Below are 16759 nucleotides of genomic sequence, written 5' to 3'. Positions count from 1 at the left end.
TTACTATGAATTTAACTTACCCATTATCTTTCATGTATTAACTAAAACAAAAATTTAATTTTAACAGATACATCTAAGAATTTTATGAAAGACAGTCCAAACATTTTTAAAAGGAATATTTAACTTGGAAGTCTTATTTCTTGCCTACAACACTGGCACACCTTATTTATGCTGCATCAGTAACATACTAAAATTTTAGGGATAGTATCATTGTGCCACCTTTAAATCAGTGGGTTTTTTTATATTTTCTGATTACTATAATACCTTAAATATTCATAACCAGGTAAACAATCACATAGATATGAAATACAAAGATCTCAGCTACAGAGAGGAAAACATCAGGCAGCAGTTTTTATATTTGCAACATTTAAAAAATATTTCAATACCCAAGAATCAAAGCGTATTGGTTTTACACCAATACAGAAATTCAGAGTACTTCCAATCCAGCTGCTTCGTTTCACAGTATGACAAGTAAAGTTAGGTATTCTTTACAGTGATTTGATTTTGCTAGAAAACAATCCCACTCCAAAATTTACACGTATGTATGCACAGAAGTCAGAATGGAAACTTGCAAGTCCATTATGAATCCTAGTTTTCATAGCTCATGACTGAAAAGCAGGCATGTGCCCTGCTGCTCACTAAAGTATGACTTCCTCTCACTCATTCCTGCTCACTTGGACAAAGATTTTGTATCATTATACACTCTTATATCTCACTAAGCATTTCTGCATGGCACCACTCCCTACACGATTTGGTTTTCACCGAGACTGCTCTTAATTACACAGCGATGTAATTCCAGCCCTTACTGGACCTTCACTTCTGCAATGCCAGTCTTCATTCTCTGCTTTGCAGTGTATTAAAAGATCACTTTTCAAGTGGGAAACAGACAACTGCCTGTGTCTGTTACTAGGAATTACAACTCAAGAATGAAGTAAATTAAGTTTCAATTGTAGGAAAAGTTAAAATTCATGCACTGTTTTTCCTTTCCTGTTAAAAGGAAAGCAAGGTCTTCCAATGGAATTTGTACATTTTAAATACAATTCCCCTAAGCTAAACTGGCATTCAGTGATCTAACCCACATGGGTGCTTCTCAATAGAAAGGTCCAATGTTATCCAACAGACTCAAGCGAGTTCTTTTTTCCTTTACCTTCCACTTCTATTTGCAGTACTGTCAATTATATTTTGCCATATACAAAACAACTCCCTAACAAATATCCAGACTTTTTCTTCTACATATTTTTACAGAGTGAAAGCATAGAAGTCTCTTACCTTATGGCTGCTGAGAGAATGGGAACTGCACAATGCTCTGTGCCTGCAGGGACACTGCACAGATGAACCTCATTGCTGATGTTTACAGAAGTCTGACAGTTTTTAATTTGAAAAGAGGTTGTCTTTTTCTTTTTGACAGTTCAACAAATCAGACAAAACAGTTGCAAGTGTTATCTGTAAACAGCTTCCTGTTTGAAATAGATCAGCTGTCCTGCAGGACAATAATTAGGGAAGAAGTGTGGGAAAACTGAAGAGGTCCATGATGTAAGCTTTTTATTTTGGGAATGTACTTTTTTGGGAATGCACACTTACTTTCCCCTCCTCCTCTCTAGCAGAGAACCCCTTTTTAACCATTTACATCTATTCAGCTCTAAGCCATGCATGCACATTGCCCCAGCACAACACTTCTCTTCCTTTGCTTCAGGAGATATGAAAACACATGAAACACAACACTGAATGTGACTATCTTGTGTGGATAATTAACACACTCCCCTTGCTGAAATTCTCTCTATTCTTGCAACTGGCTGCAGCATTCTTGACTTGAGTAAAACAGGCAACTGTTTCAGAGCCATGTCTGAACACCCCACAACAATGTAAATGCTAAATTATCCACATGGCAGGCATCTTCATGATTTTTTGGGGTTTTTTTTTAAAACATCTTTTGATACAAATTTAGCACTATTTCACTATAGCTTCTAAATAGTCGTACAACTCTGGTTTTTACCTTAAACAGCTAGACTAGTTTGAGGCCTGGATAAACCACAAGACTCCATATACATTCAAGCAGCAAAAAACTGGGGCCAGCTGATTCTGGGAAGTGGGATTTAGAGAACATCCCCCTCAGTTACAGCAGTTTATACTTCAACAGATATAAATGGCTTCACTCTCAATTTCCAGGGCAAATAGAGAGTACCACTTGTGACTATATCAATTAATACCCTCTGATGAAAAGCTGCTGCATTTGTAAGACTTGTGTGAATATTGTGTGAATCATCTGTCACCATCCATCTCGTGCCACTGTTCCCTCCTCCCTGTTCTTCCAGGTAATGTTTGAGGGGTCATGCTCTAAGCAAGCACCCAGTGGGCTGGGAGGCTGGGTAACCCCCAGTATGTGACCTCTTATTTGAAAACCAGGACAGGAGCTAAGGGCAGTAGCAGGACATTCCTTTCCATTTTCCAGTCCCAAGATCAGGAAAGTATCAGAACACAGAAAAGGTTTTAGACTGAGGGGCTAGAGAAAGCTGCAATAGAACCATCTGTGTGCTCACTTTATCACTTTTCCAATCTCTTTTGAGGTGTAGGTCCACTCCATTGAGAATTTTGTGTTGTGGTGGGGCCTGCAGTACAAGCTGATGGCACAGTACTGATGTACTCTCTTCCTGCTTTGCTCTTGACATCACATATCCTCTCTCCCAGCAAACCTCTCCTTAAGCCTGTGCAACCTTCTTGCCCATGACAGCCCATTTTATTAGTCCACAGCACAAACTGACCACCTTTAATGGCAAAGAAAAAAACAGGTACAAAAAGAGACAGTGATGCCTCAAACTCAGGACTCCCTGTGGACTACCTACATACAGGTTTCCATGTTGGACTGAAACCTGGTTATCCACCTCAGCTGCTATGGACTCCTGTATTTAACACACACCAAATGGTCATGAAAAGTTAAGAGCTAATGATCTCTTCCTCAGTAGATTACCTCAGTAAAGAAAGGTAGAAAATGAACAAAATGGTAGAACATTAACATAACAGTCTAAGGACCATGCAACTTTAATTGTAAAGTCTATTTTTAATGCATACAGGCCCCATCAGTTCAGTGGGAGCAGAAGGCAATTAGTAGGACTGGGCCTTCACAGCACTTTGTTGGCAGAAACTTGCCAAGACAAACATTTTATATAAAGAATGTAGCAAAGTGACTGTAGTCCAAGCCTTTGAAGATCATATTACCATGGCGAAGACAACTCCATTTACATACATATCTATTCTCCCTGTAAACACAGGAAAATAACTTTGAGACCAGAAACAGAATTCAATAGAGAAATAGAGCCATTCAGGAAAAGTTGGTAGAAAAGGTAGGACTCAACACTGGGGAAGCAGAAAAGAAAACAAACATAAATGACCAGAGTTCAAAAGGAAAGGGCAAACACTACATATGCAGTGAAAGTGCTTTCTCTAGAAAAGGGAGAATAAACAAGCACATGGTTTTCTTTCACATGAGAGAGAAAGGCATAGTTCACATACAGAAGGGAGTAAGTAACCTTTTCCCACCCCAAAAACCAATTGGAAACAGTGTAGCCATAATGGTGCATCATCTAAATCAGGCTACTACTATGTGCAAACTGGGGTACTGATGCATGGACCATGTGGGAGCAGCTTAGGTCATCACCAGATCATAATAGCCTCTGGTCATTAAGTTCTTTATTATGTTAACATGCCTGTCTGGGACACTGTAGCACTTCAAGAGCTGATTCCCAAGTCTTTCAGCAAGCCTTGCTGGATAGAGAGGGACAGCCTTCAGAGGCCACAGTGTACCAGTACAGAGGAACAAGGAGCTCCTGGACAAACTGAAGCACAGAGAGGAAGCCTGAAGAGGGTGCAAGCAAGAATGTGTAGCCTGGGAGGGATAGAGATTGTCTGAACAAGGGATCATGTTAGGAAAGCTAATATGAGAAACTTAAATGTGGCCAGGAATATCAAAGGCAACAAGAAAAGTTTCTTTAGGTACATTGGTAATAAAATGAAAACTAAAGAAAATGTGAGTCCCCTCTGCAAGGAAACGGAAGACTCTTTTGACAGTCTCAAGAGATGGGTCTGCGCAAACCTCATGAAGTTCAACAACACCAAGTGCACATGGGCTGGGGCAGGCAATCCCAAGAATAAGCACAGACTGGGCAGAGAATGGATCAAGAACAGCCCTGAGAAGAACTTGTGGGCTGATAAGAGGCTCAACATGAGCCAGCCATGTGCCCTTGCAGCCCAGAAATCCAACCACATCCTGGCCTGCATCAAAAGAAACACTGACAGCAGGTTGATTCTGTCTCCCTACTCCTCTCTGATGAGAACCAACCTGCTGTGCTATATCCAGCTCTGAGACCCCAAACATAAAAATGTGGACCTGTTGGAATGAGTCCACAGGAGCTCTAATGAACATGATCAGAGCTGGGCTGGAGAACCTTTCTAATGAACACAGGCTGAAAGGGTCAGGCTTCTTCAGCCTGTAGAAAGCTCCTGAGGAGACCTTAGAGTACCTTCCATTACCTAAAGGGCGCAGGGCTAAAAGAAAGCTGGAGAGGGACTTTTTACAAGGACATGTAGTGATAGGGCCAGGCAGAAAGGCTTCAAACTCAAAGAGGCAGGTTTATATGAGATACTGTGAATTCTTTACTGTGACACTAGTGAGAAACTGGAACAGGTTTCCCAGAGAAGTTGTGGATGCCCATCTCTGGAGATGCTCAAGGCCAGGTTGGGTGGGGCTTTAAGCAACCTTATCTAGAGGAAGGTATCCCTGCCCACAGCAAGGAGGGCTAGAGTAGATTATCCTTAAGGTCCCTTGAAACCCAAACCATTCTACGTTTCTATACAGCAAGACACCAGTTAGGCCAGCTACTTCAGCTTGACCCACTACACAACTTTTCTTCACCCTTTAAATTTAGGTTAAATACCACATTGACAACTACAAGTAGAATTCTTGGAATCAAACCAAACCAAAACCATGCAGATAAAATCCAACTGGTTATAAAAGTTCAATAAAAAGTTTTTAGGAAACAGGGAAAATATGCTAATGCATTTTAGGAGCATCCAGGAAAATTTTTCTACACTTTGCATAGTCAGTTGGCATTATCTGTGTATCTAGAAGAGGATTAAACACAATACCTATTTAAAAACACAATGGTTATTAAAAAATCTTAAGAGAAGATGACAAGGCTCTGATTTTCCCTTTGGTTTAGCAAAGCATCCAATGGTATCAGCATCTTCCAATCAGATTTTTCTGCAGGATCACTATTTCCAACACCCAAACTCTTTAAAAAATAAGCATCTGAACTCAATTGCAGGAGCTTAGTTTATTGCAGGCCATCACAAATGTTGTTCTAGCTAATGAAAGAGCTGCCTCACTAACCAGCCCTTATTAGGCCTCCCAGGGCACCCCAAGAAACTCCTAAAGTGGCAAGGAGATGCAGCAGATAGGATTCCTCCATGGTACAGACATGCACACAAGCATGCCAAGTGCAACCCCTCCTTTCTCCCAGGGCAGCACAATGATGTGTCCTATTCCCTTTGCTTCACATAACACTATCTGTTTACCCAAGAAAATAGGAAACAGCTTTATTAAGCGTTAAGACAGTCCCGGTAAAACACAGCTTACAGATCTCTCTCTGTGAAGATATCCATCTGTCACCTGAACATCTTAGCATTGCCCCAGCACCTCTGCCCTCTGAAGCTCTCCTTCCTGCCTCTTCTGTGCAGTACACGAGATGTACAGTGGGAAAGATGAGTGTGGCCACAACAACACAGTATTAACTTTACTTGCAACTGTGTAAAACCTGGCCTTCTACTTCAATCTTCTCAGTGCTTGGATTTTACTTTTGCTGCTCCAGGGGCAGATCACAACTGAGCCACACATGTTAACTCAATATACAATAATTAGAAATGTTAGCTATTAATCATTTAGCAACACCAAGTAGCAACTGCATGACACTAAGCATAAGAATGATTTTCCTGAAAACAAGACAGAGTAACTGGAAGGAAGAAGAGGGGATATAGGAACTCATAGGCCTAACAAATCCAACAAAGTTTCTCCACTTGATGGCAATACATAAATAAGGTCCTTTACTTGTAGCTCTGTAGGGAACAGAGCACTAGTGCATAGATGTTCATGTCAGCAGGGTTTTCACACTAGCACCCTCAAGGCAGGCAGTAAGGGGCAGGGCAAAGACACTTTGTTAAACTGCAGTGAATTATTCACACCAACCAGTGCTGCAGTCAGCCCCTACTGGAGACAGAAAAACTCATGTTCCCTCAGCCTCACCACCAGCCTTCATTTTATGAGGCTTCATAACTTTCTGTAATAGTCATCTTTTTCCTGTCATTCTGATAAACGCCCAGTGGCCTAGAAAGCACATCCCACTGGAAAAAGGTGTAGCTTTTCAGCATTACTCTGACCTTCAGATGTAATTGAGACTCAAACTCAGGCCTACCATTTGAAAATTCAGGAAGAACAAAGGAATAGGAAATTGACTATTTCAGTCCACAAGGCAGGAGTGATAGGATTTCCTTTGAATGCTGCTTGGCATGAGATCATACACTGAAACTCACCAGTTGCTCCCACTTACACTCAAGAGGGGCTACTCGGACATGATGGTTATCACACATCAAGTTGCCCTATTAATACAAGCACTTACCACCCAAAACTTCAAGCAAGTTCTGTTACACTACTACAATTGTGACACATCCATACACCTTTACAAAGAAAAATCAGCAGGGATCAGTCCCCCTCATAGGCAAAAGTATTTTAAGACATTGTGAAAGGATTAATATGAAATAATTGAAGCCTTAAGATCAAGTGGAAGTCTCATCAGCACTTAACAGATGTAAAGCCCTTGTTGTCATTTGGAGCTACTACAGGAAAGAACTTCAGCATATGGCTGTCTTTACACATTGGTACTATCCCCAAATTACTGCTGCAGTCCCTTGTGACAAAATGCCCCACCGCATTTTCACCCAGAGCAGCTGATAAAACTCATGATCACTCACATGTTCAGAGTTCAACTGTGCCAGCATATGAAAGGTATAGGAAAAGTCTAGCATCATCTCACATGGAGTTTGCTTAGGTTAAGGTAACATTTGACACCAGCATTCCAGCAGCCTCATTAGCACTTGACCAGATGGCATCAAACTGACTTTCCAGATTGCAGGCATGCACTTAGTATGCTTGTCAAGGGACAGAGGGAGTTGTCTGACTGCATCACTGACACAAACACACGAGGGAGTCTGTAAATAAAGGTAAATTAAGACTAAAGTCTTCTGCAAACACACAGCCTTGTAATTTATGCTACAAAAATTCACCTCTCCTTGTAGCTTAATTGATGTAAAAGCCATAGAGCTTCGACAGCATTATCCTTTCCCTCAAAGAATTTGCTTATGGGGCCATTGTGAGCCTTTGCATATCATATAGTTCAAGAGGGCTTGCAACAAGAGCCAAGAAAAATCTATAGCCAGCTGGCAATGCCTGGGAACATTTGCAATCTTTCTGTTCAGTTTACTGGATTTCTCCTCCCCCACTCACCCCCTCCCACTGCTTCCAAAGAAACTCAACTGACATTTTTATTACTATGAAGAGATGAAACCTGAGTTACATTTCCCTATAAAGCAGGAAATGCTGTCTAGCAAAGCCTGCTGAGGATCACCTCTCCTTGCAGAGGTTACACAGCCCCAGCAGACTCACCCACCTCTAACTAAAGGTAGTTAACATCTGGTAAGTCTCCAAATACTCCCCAAGCTACTTCTTCAGCCCACACCAGCCAAGGTCTACTTGCACAGGCTGCCATCTGTGACTGTTTTAGAGGAAAGCTTAGTAATGTGTCTGAATTAAGACTGTATTTTTGGGGGACTAGACAAGGTGGCATTTCCAATCTGAACAATGTCCATTTTTGCAATGAAAACTTGAATTCAAAAGTTACAGGTCCGCTACTGTAAGATCTTTTACAATTATTCTCCACACAAGCAGACAGGATTTGGGGTTCTTATATACCTGCCAACTCCTCTCATCTAATTCTAAGGGAAGCTGATGCATTTACTTCTGCTGAATCATTCAAAATGAACAATAAGTAGTCAAGGAATAAATAAGGAATTAAGTTATACTCCAGAGACAGAAGTTTGAAAAAGAGACAGGAAAAGCCCTTAAGGTAAACAAATTTCTTCAAAGATACAGCCTGCTTTTCGTGCAAATAGTCATGTCTTGTCAGCAAGTAACAGGAAATTAACTACTAATTGCAACAGGGTACATTTTTCTTCTCTTCACATTCTCAGCACCAACAGATACAGCACAGGGCTATCCATCCTGCCCTAAGTCATGCCATAAATTTTGAAGTCTTCATTTTTATAATGCAAAAGCAATGCAGAACTTGTTTTAACCTTTTTGCTCTCCATAGCTAAAGCGATGTCAAATGGGAAGCAACCAAAACTACTCTAAATGAAAAACGGAAGAAAGGTAAAAAGACCTTCACCGAGTGGTACTTGTCCTCCACCTACTCAGGTAGGAAAATGCTCGTTAAGTGTGTTCCTGTCACACAACTTGTTCCCAACTTAGCTCTCCACTTACCACTGACTTCAAAAATTAGTTGTCTTCTACTACGTTAAACACTCTTAATACTATGTTTAGTACAATCAAGCACTAAATTCATACAATTCCCTCAGAACTTTACATGAACAACACCACCCTGAGCTCATATAAAGGGCTCTTTAACACAGGTACTGAAGTCAAAACTGTTGCATTTCTGAGACACTCAGCCTTTGGATGCTGATGCATCTAGCTTTTTCCCACCTCTCCCTGTATCACTGAGCATGTACAGAACAAAGGTAAAACATAGTATAAAACAAATTATTTCTGAAAGCAAGATCAATACATAAAAAACCCAGTTTTTGTCCAGTGATACAGTCAAGCACTTGGAAGTAAAAATTCCTTCCCATTTCAATCTGAAAGGTGAGAAGCTAGAGACTGCTTTTAGGTAAGAACTGGTAAGGAATGTTGCCATATAGAACAAGTTAAGTTACCTCAAAAATCAACCTGTACCTCCCCCAACCTATTTCATAAGAATTCAACCCTCTTATCCAGATGTCATTTCTACACATTTTGTAAGTCACACACCACCTGCTACTTGACTTCTTCAGGAAGTGTCAGGAACATGTCAGTCTCCAACTGATATCTTGTGTGCAAACCTCAGAGGAGTTCCACTGCCCTACAGTAATTCTTCGTATTTTCCCAGTTGAGATTTGGAATACTTGGGTTCTTCAGTATGAATTCTTTTTGCAGACTCTGGACTCTTGTCCAGTTGTGTTACAACAGTGCCAAGAAAAACCTAAGAGGGCTACCATTAAAATGTTGGGGAGTTAAAACTTTGATTCACAGGTGTCACTCTCCAGACAGCAGAGAAGTCCCATGAACCAGTTAATCCCCATTTGTGTTTATGGAATTCAAAATTTAAATGAAATTACTCTGTTATATGAATAGTTGTTTATTCAGCCATTTTTTGCATTTTACAGCTGGAATTCTGGAAATTCAAACACCACATCTTTGCCTGTGAGCTTCTTGTACACACCAGAAAATGTTTCCACCTGTGAAGACAAATAAATCTTGCTTATACATGCTGTGTAAACAAGTAACTCTAAGTTAACATACTTAAGGTACTATACTATTTGCCTGTGTATCTTCACTTTGAGGCCAATGATTTTCTTCTAGATTAAGGTAATTGAGGATTTACACAAAAGATACATTTCCTCTAGAGTATTTGGGCTCTCTCCGATTTTCAAAAATGTGAGACCCTGAGAGCTAAGCAGACCCAAACACAAGACTCTCATTTCACCCCGACAGAAAAAACTAAGCAAAGGGTAGGCTTTACTGAGCATATCTGTTTAAGGTCAAAACTAAATGCTTCACTTGAAAAACAACAAAAACACAAACAAACCAACCCCTATTCATACAAAAAAAACCCAATAAAACATTGTCAGGTCCCATGAGGGAACCAATATAACTACTTTATAATCCAGGGTCTTTGGCAAGTTGAACTAGAGCTTTAGTTCATAACTGTCTTTTCTCTATTTCAGCACCCTACTCCAAATACAAACCAAAGCACCTCCACAAGCCAAAAGGCAAGTCTTTTGCTGTATCCCTAAGCAGTTTCTTAGGGATGTCAGAATGTCACCCCCACCTGTATGAGAAAGTAAGTTTTTTTATTTACCTTGTGTTCAACATTGTTCTGTTGTGCTTTATCCAGATGGACTTTTATAAGCCTGCTGCCGTCCAGTTTTACACGGATTCTCTTGCCCACGATTTCACTTGGGAAGACCAGGTCCTCAAGAATAGCATCGTGCACTGCAGTAAGTGTACGGCTGAAATGCCACATTTATATCGTTAAAACACATCCTCTTGGAAATTTTCCAGTTTGACAAGGTTTAAATCTTCCATAGCATGCTTTGGCTGAAAATTTGGTGGCATTTCTTCTCTTTTATGCCAGTGTGACAATACAGCGCTATCACAGGGCATGCAAAAAAGAAAAGCTAAATTCTACAGAGTGCAGAAATTTAATGACTGCACAAGAAAAAGTAGGTTTCTGATCTTTTAGAGCACATGTTAATTTGTGGCAAGAGCCTTGAAACATTCTTCTATTTCTACGCATTTAATAAATATTTAAATTAAAATCAAACTGCTCCATCTGCAACTCTGCCAGAGACACTGACTGGAAAATTTTAAGTGTATAAATATCCTCAGCTGCACAGAGTACTTTCAGGGGAGACCCAGTTTTGAAAAACTGGTTTCTTCATCTGCCTACACCCAGCAGCTTAGAAGATCGATGTAATACAGAAAAGGACTAGCTGGCCAATTGAGTCCATGCTTAGAAGACTGCTTGAAATCTAAATGTGTGTGTTACTGAACTGTCCAGAAGTGAGCCAACATGAGAAAAGGCAGCCCAGGTTATTTTACATGAGTCTAGAGAATTAGCAAGTCTTCCAATTTGCAGCATCTTGACCCCCAGTTTCAGGGCAGTATCACTGTAACTAACACCCGTGTCTACAGCAACACTTCACACCCGCCCAGATTGGCACAGCTAAGGGAGACAGACATCTACAACACAGCAGCCTGATCTCATCTCAGGCTGAGACAGGGGCAGTCCTGTACACCTGCCTTTCCTCAGGCAGAAAGTGGCAGTGTGCTACTCAGACACAAATGCCAAGTTCTCTAACCACTGTGCAGTGCTAATTTTGAAAGAACACAGGCAGAGTCTTCCAAAGGCAGGAGTGCAGCTATTTAAGTACTTTTAAAATCCATGCCTGAAGACTGCAAAATACAGTAACACATGACACAGGTATAATACTGGGGAGGCAGTGAGAAACTACAAGACATGCCACAAGTCATAAACAGGACAAACCTTAAAGACACAGACTTACACAATGATATAGCAACATACAGATGAGGCACTGACATCCACAGAGATGTAGCAGTGTTGCATGTCTAGCAATCCAGTGACTAGATGAGAGCAGGGAGGCCATTTAACACACATTACTATACTATTGCTATCAAATTAATATCCAGAGGGTCTAGTACTCGTACCTACACCCCTCCTCAGCCACTCTCTCCCTCATTGCATCCCCTTCAGTGTGCCAGCCTTGACTTCTGCACACAGTCTAACATGTGATGTGGAAGAGGCTCTTCCTACAACTAAAACAAAAAATAGTTCTTGTCAGCACACTGTGGTAACAGAGACAGCAGGTTGGGGCTCCTTAAGCCAGCACTGCTAGCTAAAAAATTTGCTACAGCTGTAGCATGATATGCAAGTCGAGTGCTAAGAAATGCAACACAGTGCCCAAAGGTGACCTTTCTACTGAACACTTTAGCAGTCAAATGACAGATACAAAGCAGTATTTCAAGCAGTAGGAGAAAGGACAAGACCACCCAATCACTTGAATGACTTTTCAAACTAACCATTACTTGACTAAACTACCAGGTACAAAAGAAGGTTGTCATACTGAATCAGTATCATTTACTAACCTCCTCGGACGCTTTTGCTTGTTTTTTGTGCGGCTTTTTCTTGTTGGCTTGGGCAGAATCCTTCTCTGTTAAGACAAGAGAAGAACAAAAACGGTGTTTCTCAGTATCTGGTGGTTACAATGAACTCGGAAACACGCACCTTTTCCCCCCACAGAGAAACCAATGCATGAAAAGCCAAAAAGATAGACTTAAGTATGCCTAAAGTTACATCAGCATTACAAACTAGAGAACTAGTTGCCTGCAGAAGGTGAAGTGTTGTACTGCTGTATTTCTCAATTACTACTCCTGTATTCAGTGCACTGAAATAGAAGATATGTACTTCATCCTCTCTCTCCAGGAATACAACCACAGTAGTTTACTGTGTCTCATTAGCACTGTGAACACACTTCTTTGGGAACAGAAATCCCAGGCAATTTCAAACTTCTGTTAGACTGAGCCTCTGGTGCAAACCAGAATACTGAGCTCAGTTCCACAGAACAGCTAAGTGACATCTGAGATCGAAATGCTAGTTTTAACAGTAAGATCTATTGCACAATCCAGATCAAACCCTGGCTTACATATAACCTGTTCCAAAATTAGGATCTAAATGTTAGGTCAGTAAAACTTATTTTCTACTTTCCTACTGCAAGTGTAGACATTTTAAAACATTCTAGATGCAGTTTTAGCCACCTGCAGTATTTTCTACCATCATATCACAGCTTCCCCATGATTGTATTCATGATGGGGTTGCCATTATCCACATTGGGTCATGTCATACTCAAAATCACATTCCCTTCTAAAATACAGATTATAAATAAGTCTCAAGAGATTACAGAATCACAGAATCTTTAAAAAAAAAAAAAAAAAAAAATCACTGAATATGCTGAATTGGGAGAGAACAACAAAGACCATCGAGTCCAGCTCCCAGCCCTGCACAGAACATCCCCACAAGACACACCATGTACCAGAAAGCATTGCAGAAACACCTCACGGCACTCTGTCAGGCTAGTGCTGTGACCATTTCCCAGAGGTGCCTGTTCCAGTGCCCAACCACCCTCTGGGTCAAGAACCTTTGGTGAAGTGAGCCAGAGGCACTTCACTGAAATAAATCATCTTAGCCATATAAAGATTCAGGGTAAGAAGAGGCTCTGGCTTTAAAAAATGCATTAAAAACTTCCAGCTAGCTTCAGTTTAACAAATTGCCCACTCTGCAGACAGATCCCTAGTTTGTCCAACCCTTAAGTACTGCCCAGAGATCCCTCCAACACCTTTTCACCTTAGCTCCTGCCATATACTTAGAACTTGCATGGGGTTTTTTTTTCCTCCTTTCCTAGTAATTTAAATTTTAAATACCTACATTGTCTAAGTGTAACAAAGTTCCTATTAATATTTGATTCCTTTTATTCTAAGCTTTGTGTGTCAAACTTCTGAAGGAATAAGAGTGGCCAGAACAAGAAGGTTCTATCCTCCATGAAAAACTTTACATCTCACTAAGTTTTCACTGCTGCCAGCTGAAAACATTTTGCCTAACATCCACCAGACACTCATTACATTCCTGCTGGTACAATGAATTACTATCACTGTTACCATGAATGGGTAATGCAACACTGGAACATGTGTGAGCCTGGACTGGATCACCTCCAGATATCCCTTCAAATCAACATTTTTGTAATTCTAAGGGGTTTTTTACCTGAGCAATGAACACCACATGTTTTCCACTAAATTTCTTCTCAAGCTCCCGAACTAGCCGCACCTGAATCTTCTGGAAGGACTTCAGCTGAGGAACTGGTACAAAGATAATGATGGCTTTTCTGCCACCACCTACCTCAATTTCCTGGAACAGAAGTACAAAGTAAGCATTAGCTGGGGGTTGAGAAGTAATGTTTGGTTTGACCATGGATCCTGAGTACAGGTATTGATAGTCTTGCTTCTGACTCTTTGGGGCAGGGAGTGCATCAGAGAGCAGCACCTGCCTTAATGCTCTACAGACAAAACACTGAACAGAAAAACTTTTATCAGAGTACTTGTTTTGCTGTGGAGGACTGATTGGGCAATAAATCCCACCACCCCTTTCAGAACCACATCCTCTGAACAGCAAAGCCCATTCCTACTGCAGAATGAGACCCAGGTGCTAGAACTATAAGTACACTGAATGTCTACCATCACATCTGCAGTTGTGCTGATACAAAGTTTCAAAAATTACTTGCCTCTAATACAGACTCCAGACAAAGTTTAGGGCAACAATCTCTTACTTTTATCTACTGCTTCATGGAAATCTCCTTCTGCCAGCCACTTGCCTAAGCCTGCATCACTACTCAATCAAAACATCTGTCCCCCCTCCAAATACCAACAGGATTACAATACACTAGTACAGGTTGTCCCCTGGTTTGTCTCTTCAGCAGCTGACCAAACCCAAAGTTTGCATAGGTTTACAAGGCACTTCTCCCAAGAAACTGGCTGCAGAGACAACCTCATTCTCCAACAGAATGGAAGGATGGATTGCTCTTCACCAGCTACCTTCTCATATGAGCCAACTCAGATGCCCATGGGAGATTTCTCACAAATAAAATCAAGCAGCTAAGTAAACAAAAAAGACTCTTCTAAAAGCATTTCACTACGGACAGCTGGTTCTGCTGTACTTCCAGAGAGATGTGGTTTCTTCTGAAGGCCTTTCAGCTCATACACCAAACTGCTTTCTGTATTTCCAAATTCTTTAACTCAACTCTAAGCAGTCAAGGCCCCTGTGTCTGTACTGGTAAGCCTGGGCAAAAACCAAAGGTAGCCCAATAAAATTTCTGACTGCAGTGACCTGCTTCATTGCTGCCATCCAGTCTCCCAGGCTGACAAATTCTAACACTAACTTTCTTCTTTTCCACTAATTGCCTTCTTTTTCTTTCTTGATGCTTCAGCTGCCCAAATGATCTAAAACTAGAAACGTACAAGCAGGCTAAGCTACACGATCAAGTCAGTCTATTGCCTTAATCCACATACCACCTACATAAAAGACTCACAAAAATTTTGCTTTTTACAAAGAGTATTGCAGTTTATGCTTCTAAGTTTCTGTAACACCTACATTTCCAGCCAGTATCTACATACAAAAAGCCAGTTTCATACCCCAAACCCAGTCTGTAGAGACATAAAGTAGAATAATCGCTTTTAAACACTTTTATTTAACATACTAAAAGCCTATTTGGGCTTTTACAGTGGCTTTTCAGACTAGTTCCTAAAAAAACCACTATTACAGAATCCTATCTGCTAGCAGCAAATACCAGAAGATAAGTTACAATAGCACCTAACAAAACTACCACAGTCTATAAGGGCTGAAGACACAATTCACCTAGTACATTAACATCCACAAAAATTAAACATACACAGAACAAGTCACCACCCAGCTCTTAGCGGAGAAGGTCCAGCCTACCTTAGCTGCTGTGATGTTCAACTCCCGCAGCTGAGCCTTTAAGTCGGAGTTCATTTCCAACTCCAGCAGAGCCTACAAAAGAGAAGTTGTGGAATAATCCTTTACGTACCCTTCAGTTCATGGAAACACCTGAGACCAAATTGTGTCTACAGTGCCAAAGAGCAAGTATAGACTTTTAACCACAGTCAATATTGAAGACTTAACTTCTGGTAAGACACATCAACATCCAACAAGTTTAACTGATGGAAACAGAGGCTGACTCAGTTCCCAAGTAAAACTAGGAAAAAAAACCAAAAAACACGCTGACAAGATCAATCTCATGGCTTAGGGTCTGGACAACTACGTTTGCAACTTGAAGTGAGTTACCGAAGATAAAAAGGAAAAGCCACGTACCTGGGATATACCAGACTCGAACTCATCTGGCTTCTCGCCATTAGGCTTCACTATCTTGGCGCTAGAGCTGAACATGGCCTTTCTGCAACGCAAAAGAACACTTCGGCTATCACCATGCACGTGTCACCTGTTCCAAACACAGCCAGGACTCTGCAATCCGGCTGCGCAGCCACACGCTCCAAAAGCACGCCAGAGAACGCCCCTCGGGCCAGGCCAGCCCCAGCACGTCGCACCGGGGGTGACTACCCGGCCACAGGAAAAGCGTCCCGGGAGCGCGGGGCCTGCCCGCCTCGGGCCCGCTGCAAGCGCCGGGAGCCCAGGAAGCGGCACCAGCCGCACAGAGCCCCACGAGCCGCCCGAGGGGCGAACGGCGCTCCCGGGCCCGGCTGCCGGCCCGGCCCCTCCTCCCGCGGGGCGCCGCCGGCCGAGGGAGGAGGGAAACCCCGCCGACCGGCTACCCCCGGGCCCGGGCGCCCCGGCGGCCATCGGGCCCCGGGCGGGCGGTAATCGGGCGCATCCCCACGCCGCGGTGCCGCGGGGGGCCCCGCTCCACGGCCGGTCCCGTATCGCCGCGGCCGCGGCGGGGGAACGGCGGCCCCGGCCCGGGCACCCACCTCGCTCCGCGCCGGCCGGGAAAAGGGGGAGCTCTCGCGAGAGCAGCACAGATCGCGGCCCGGGAAGGCGCTGGCCCCGCCCACCCCGGTGAAGCCAGAGCCGGAAGAAGGGCAGGCGAGCCCTGTGAGCACACCGCGGCCACACCGCGCGTCCGCTGCAGCGAAGCCCGAGCGGACATTTAGAGTTCTGGCGCGGGGGGGCGCGGGCTGGCACATGCGCAGTGCCGCGGGGCGGCAGTGGGAGCTGCCCTCCCGCCCCGCCTCAGGCTCTTGCGCTTCGTGCGGCGGGGAGCGGCGGAGCGGGAGGGAAAGCCTCCCCTGCTCGGC

General features: G+C 42.7%; 2 protein-coding genes across 4 annotated transcripts in view; both read right to left on the bottom strand.

Moving 5' to 3' along the window:
• The window catches only part of COLEC11 (collectin subfamily member 11), a 46883-nt gene extending 37496 nt beyond the window's left edge, over positions 1-9387 (bottom strand). Inside the window, exon 1 of one of the 3 annotated variants that reach the window (XM_021551224.3) lies at positions 9134-9387. The gene's annotated coding sequence lies outside the window, so the exon portion shown is untranslated. Of the gene's footprint in view, positions 1-1269; positions 6348-9133 lie in introns of those variants that run through there. The other 2 variants (XM_021551223.2, XM_021551225.2) reach the window with 2 other exon arrangements.
• A 94-nt stretch (positions 9388-9481) lies between these two features.
• RPS7 (ribosomal protein S7) lies at positions 9482-16497 on the bottom strand. The gene is made up of 7 exons (XM_021551226.2): positions 16433-16497; positions 15819-15900; positions 15426-15497; positions 13698-13841; positions 12029-12093; positions 10221-10371; positions 9482-9597 (listed from the first exon to the last, which is right to left on the bottom strand). The coding sequence occupies exons 2-7, from the start codon at positions 15891-15893 to the stop codon at positions 9520-9522; spliced, it is 585 nt and encodes a 194-aa protein (XP_021406901.1). The 5' UTR covers positions 15894-15900; positions 16433-16497; the 3' UTR covers positions 9482-9519.
• Between the last annotated feature and the right edge of the window lie 262 nt (positions 16498-16759).

Source organism: Lonchura striata, chromosome 3 (genome assembly GCF_046129695.1).
Source record: "Lonchura striata isolate bLonStr1 chromosome 3, bLonStr1.mat, whole genome shotgun sequence".
Lineage (NCBI taxonomy): Eukaryota > Metazoa > Chordata > Aves > Passeriformes > Estrildidae > Lonchura > Lonchura striata.
The sequence above is the reverse complement of the archived record's forward strand: the minus strand, read 5'-3'. Positions and strand labels throughout refer to the sequence as shown.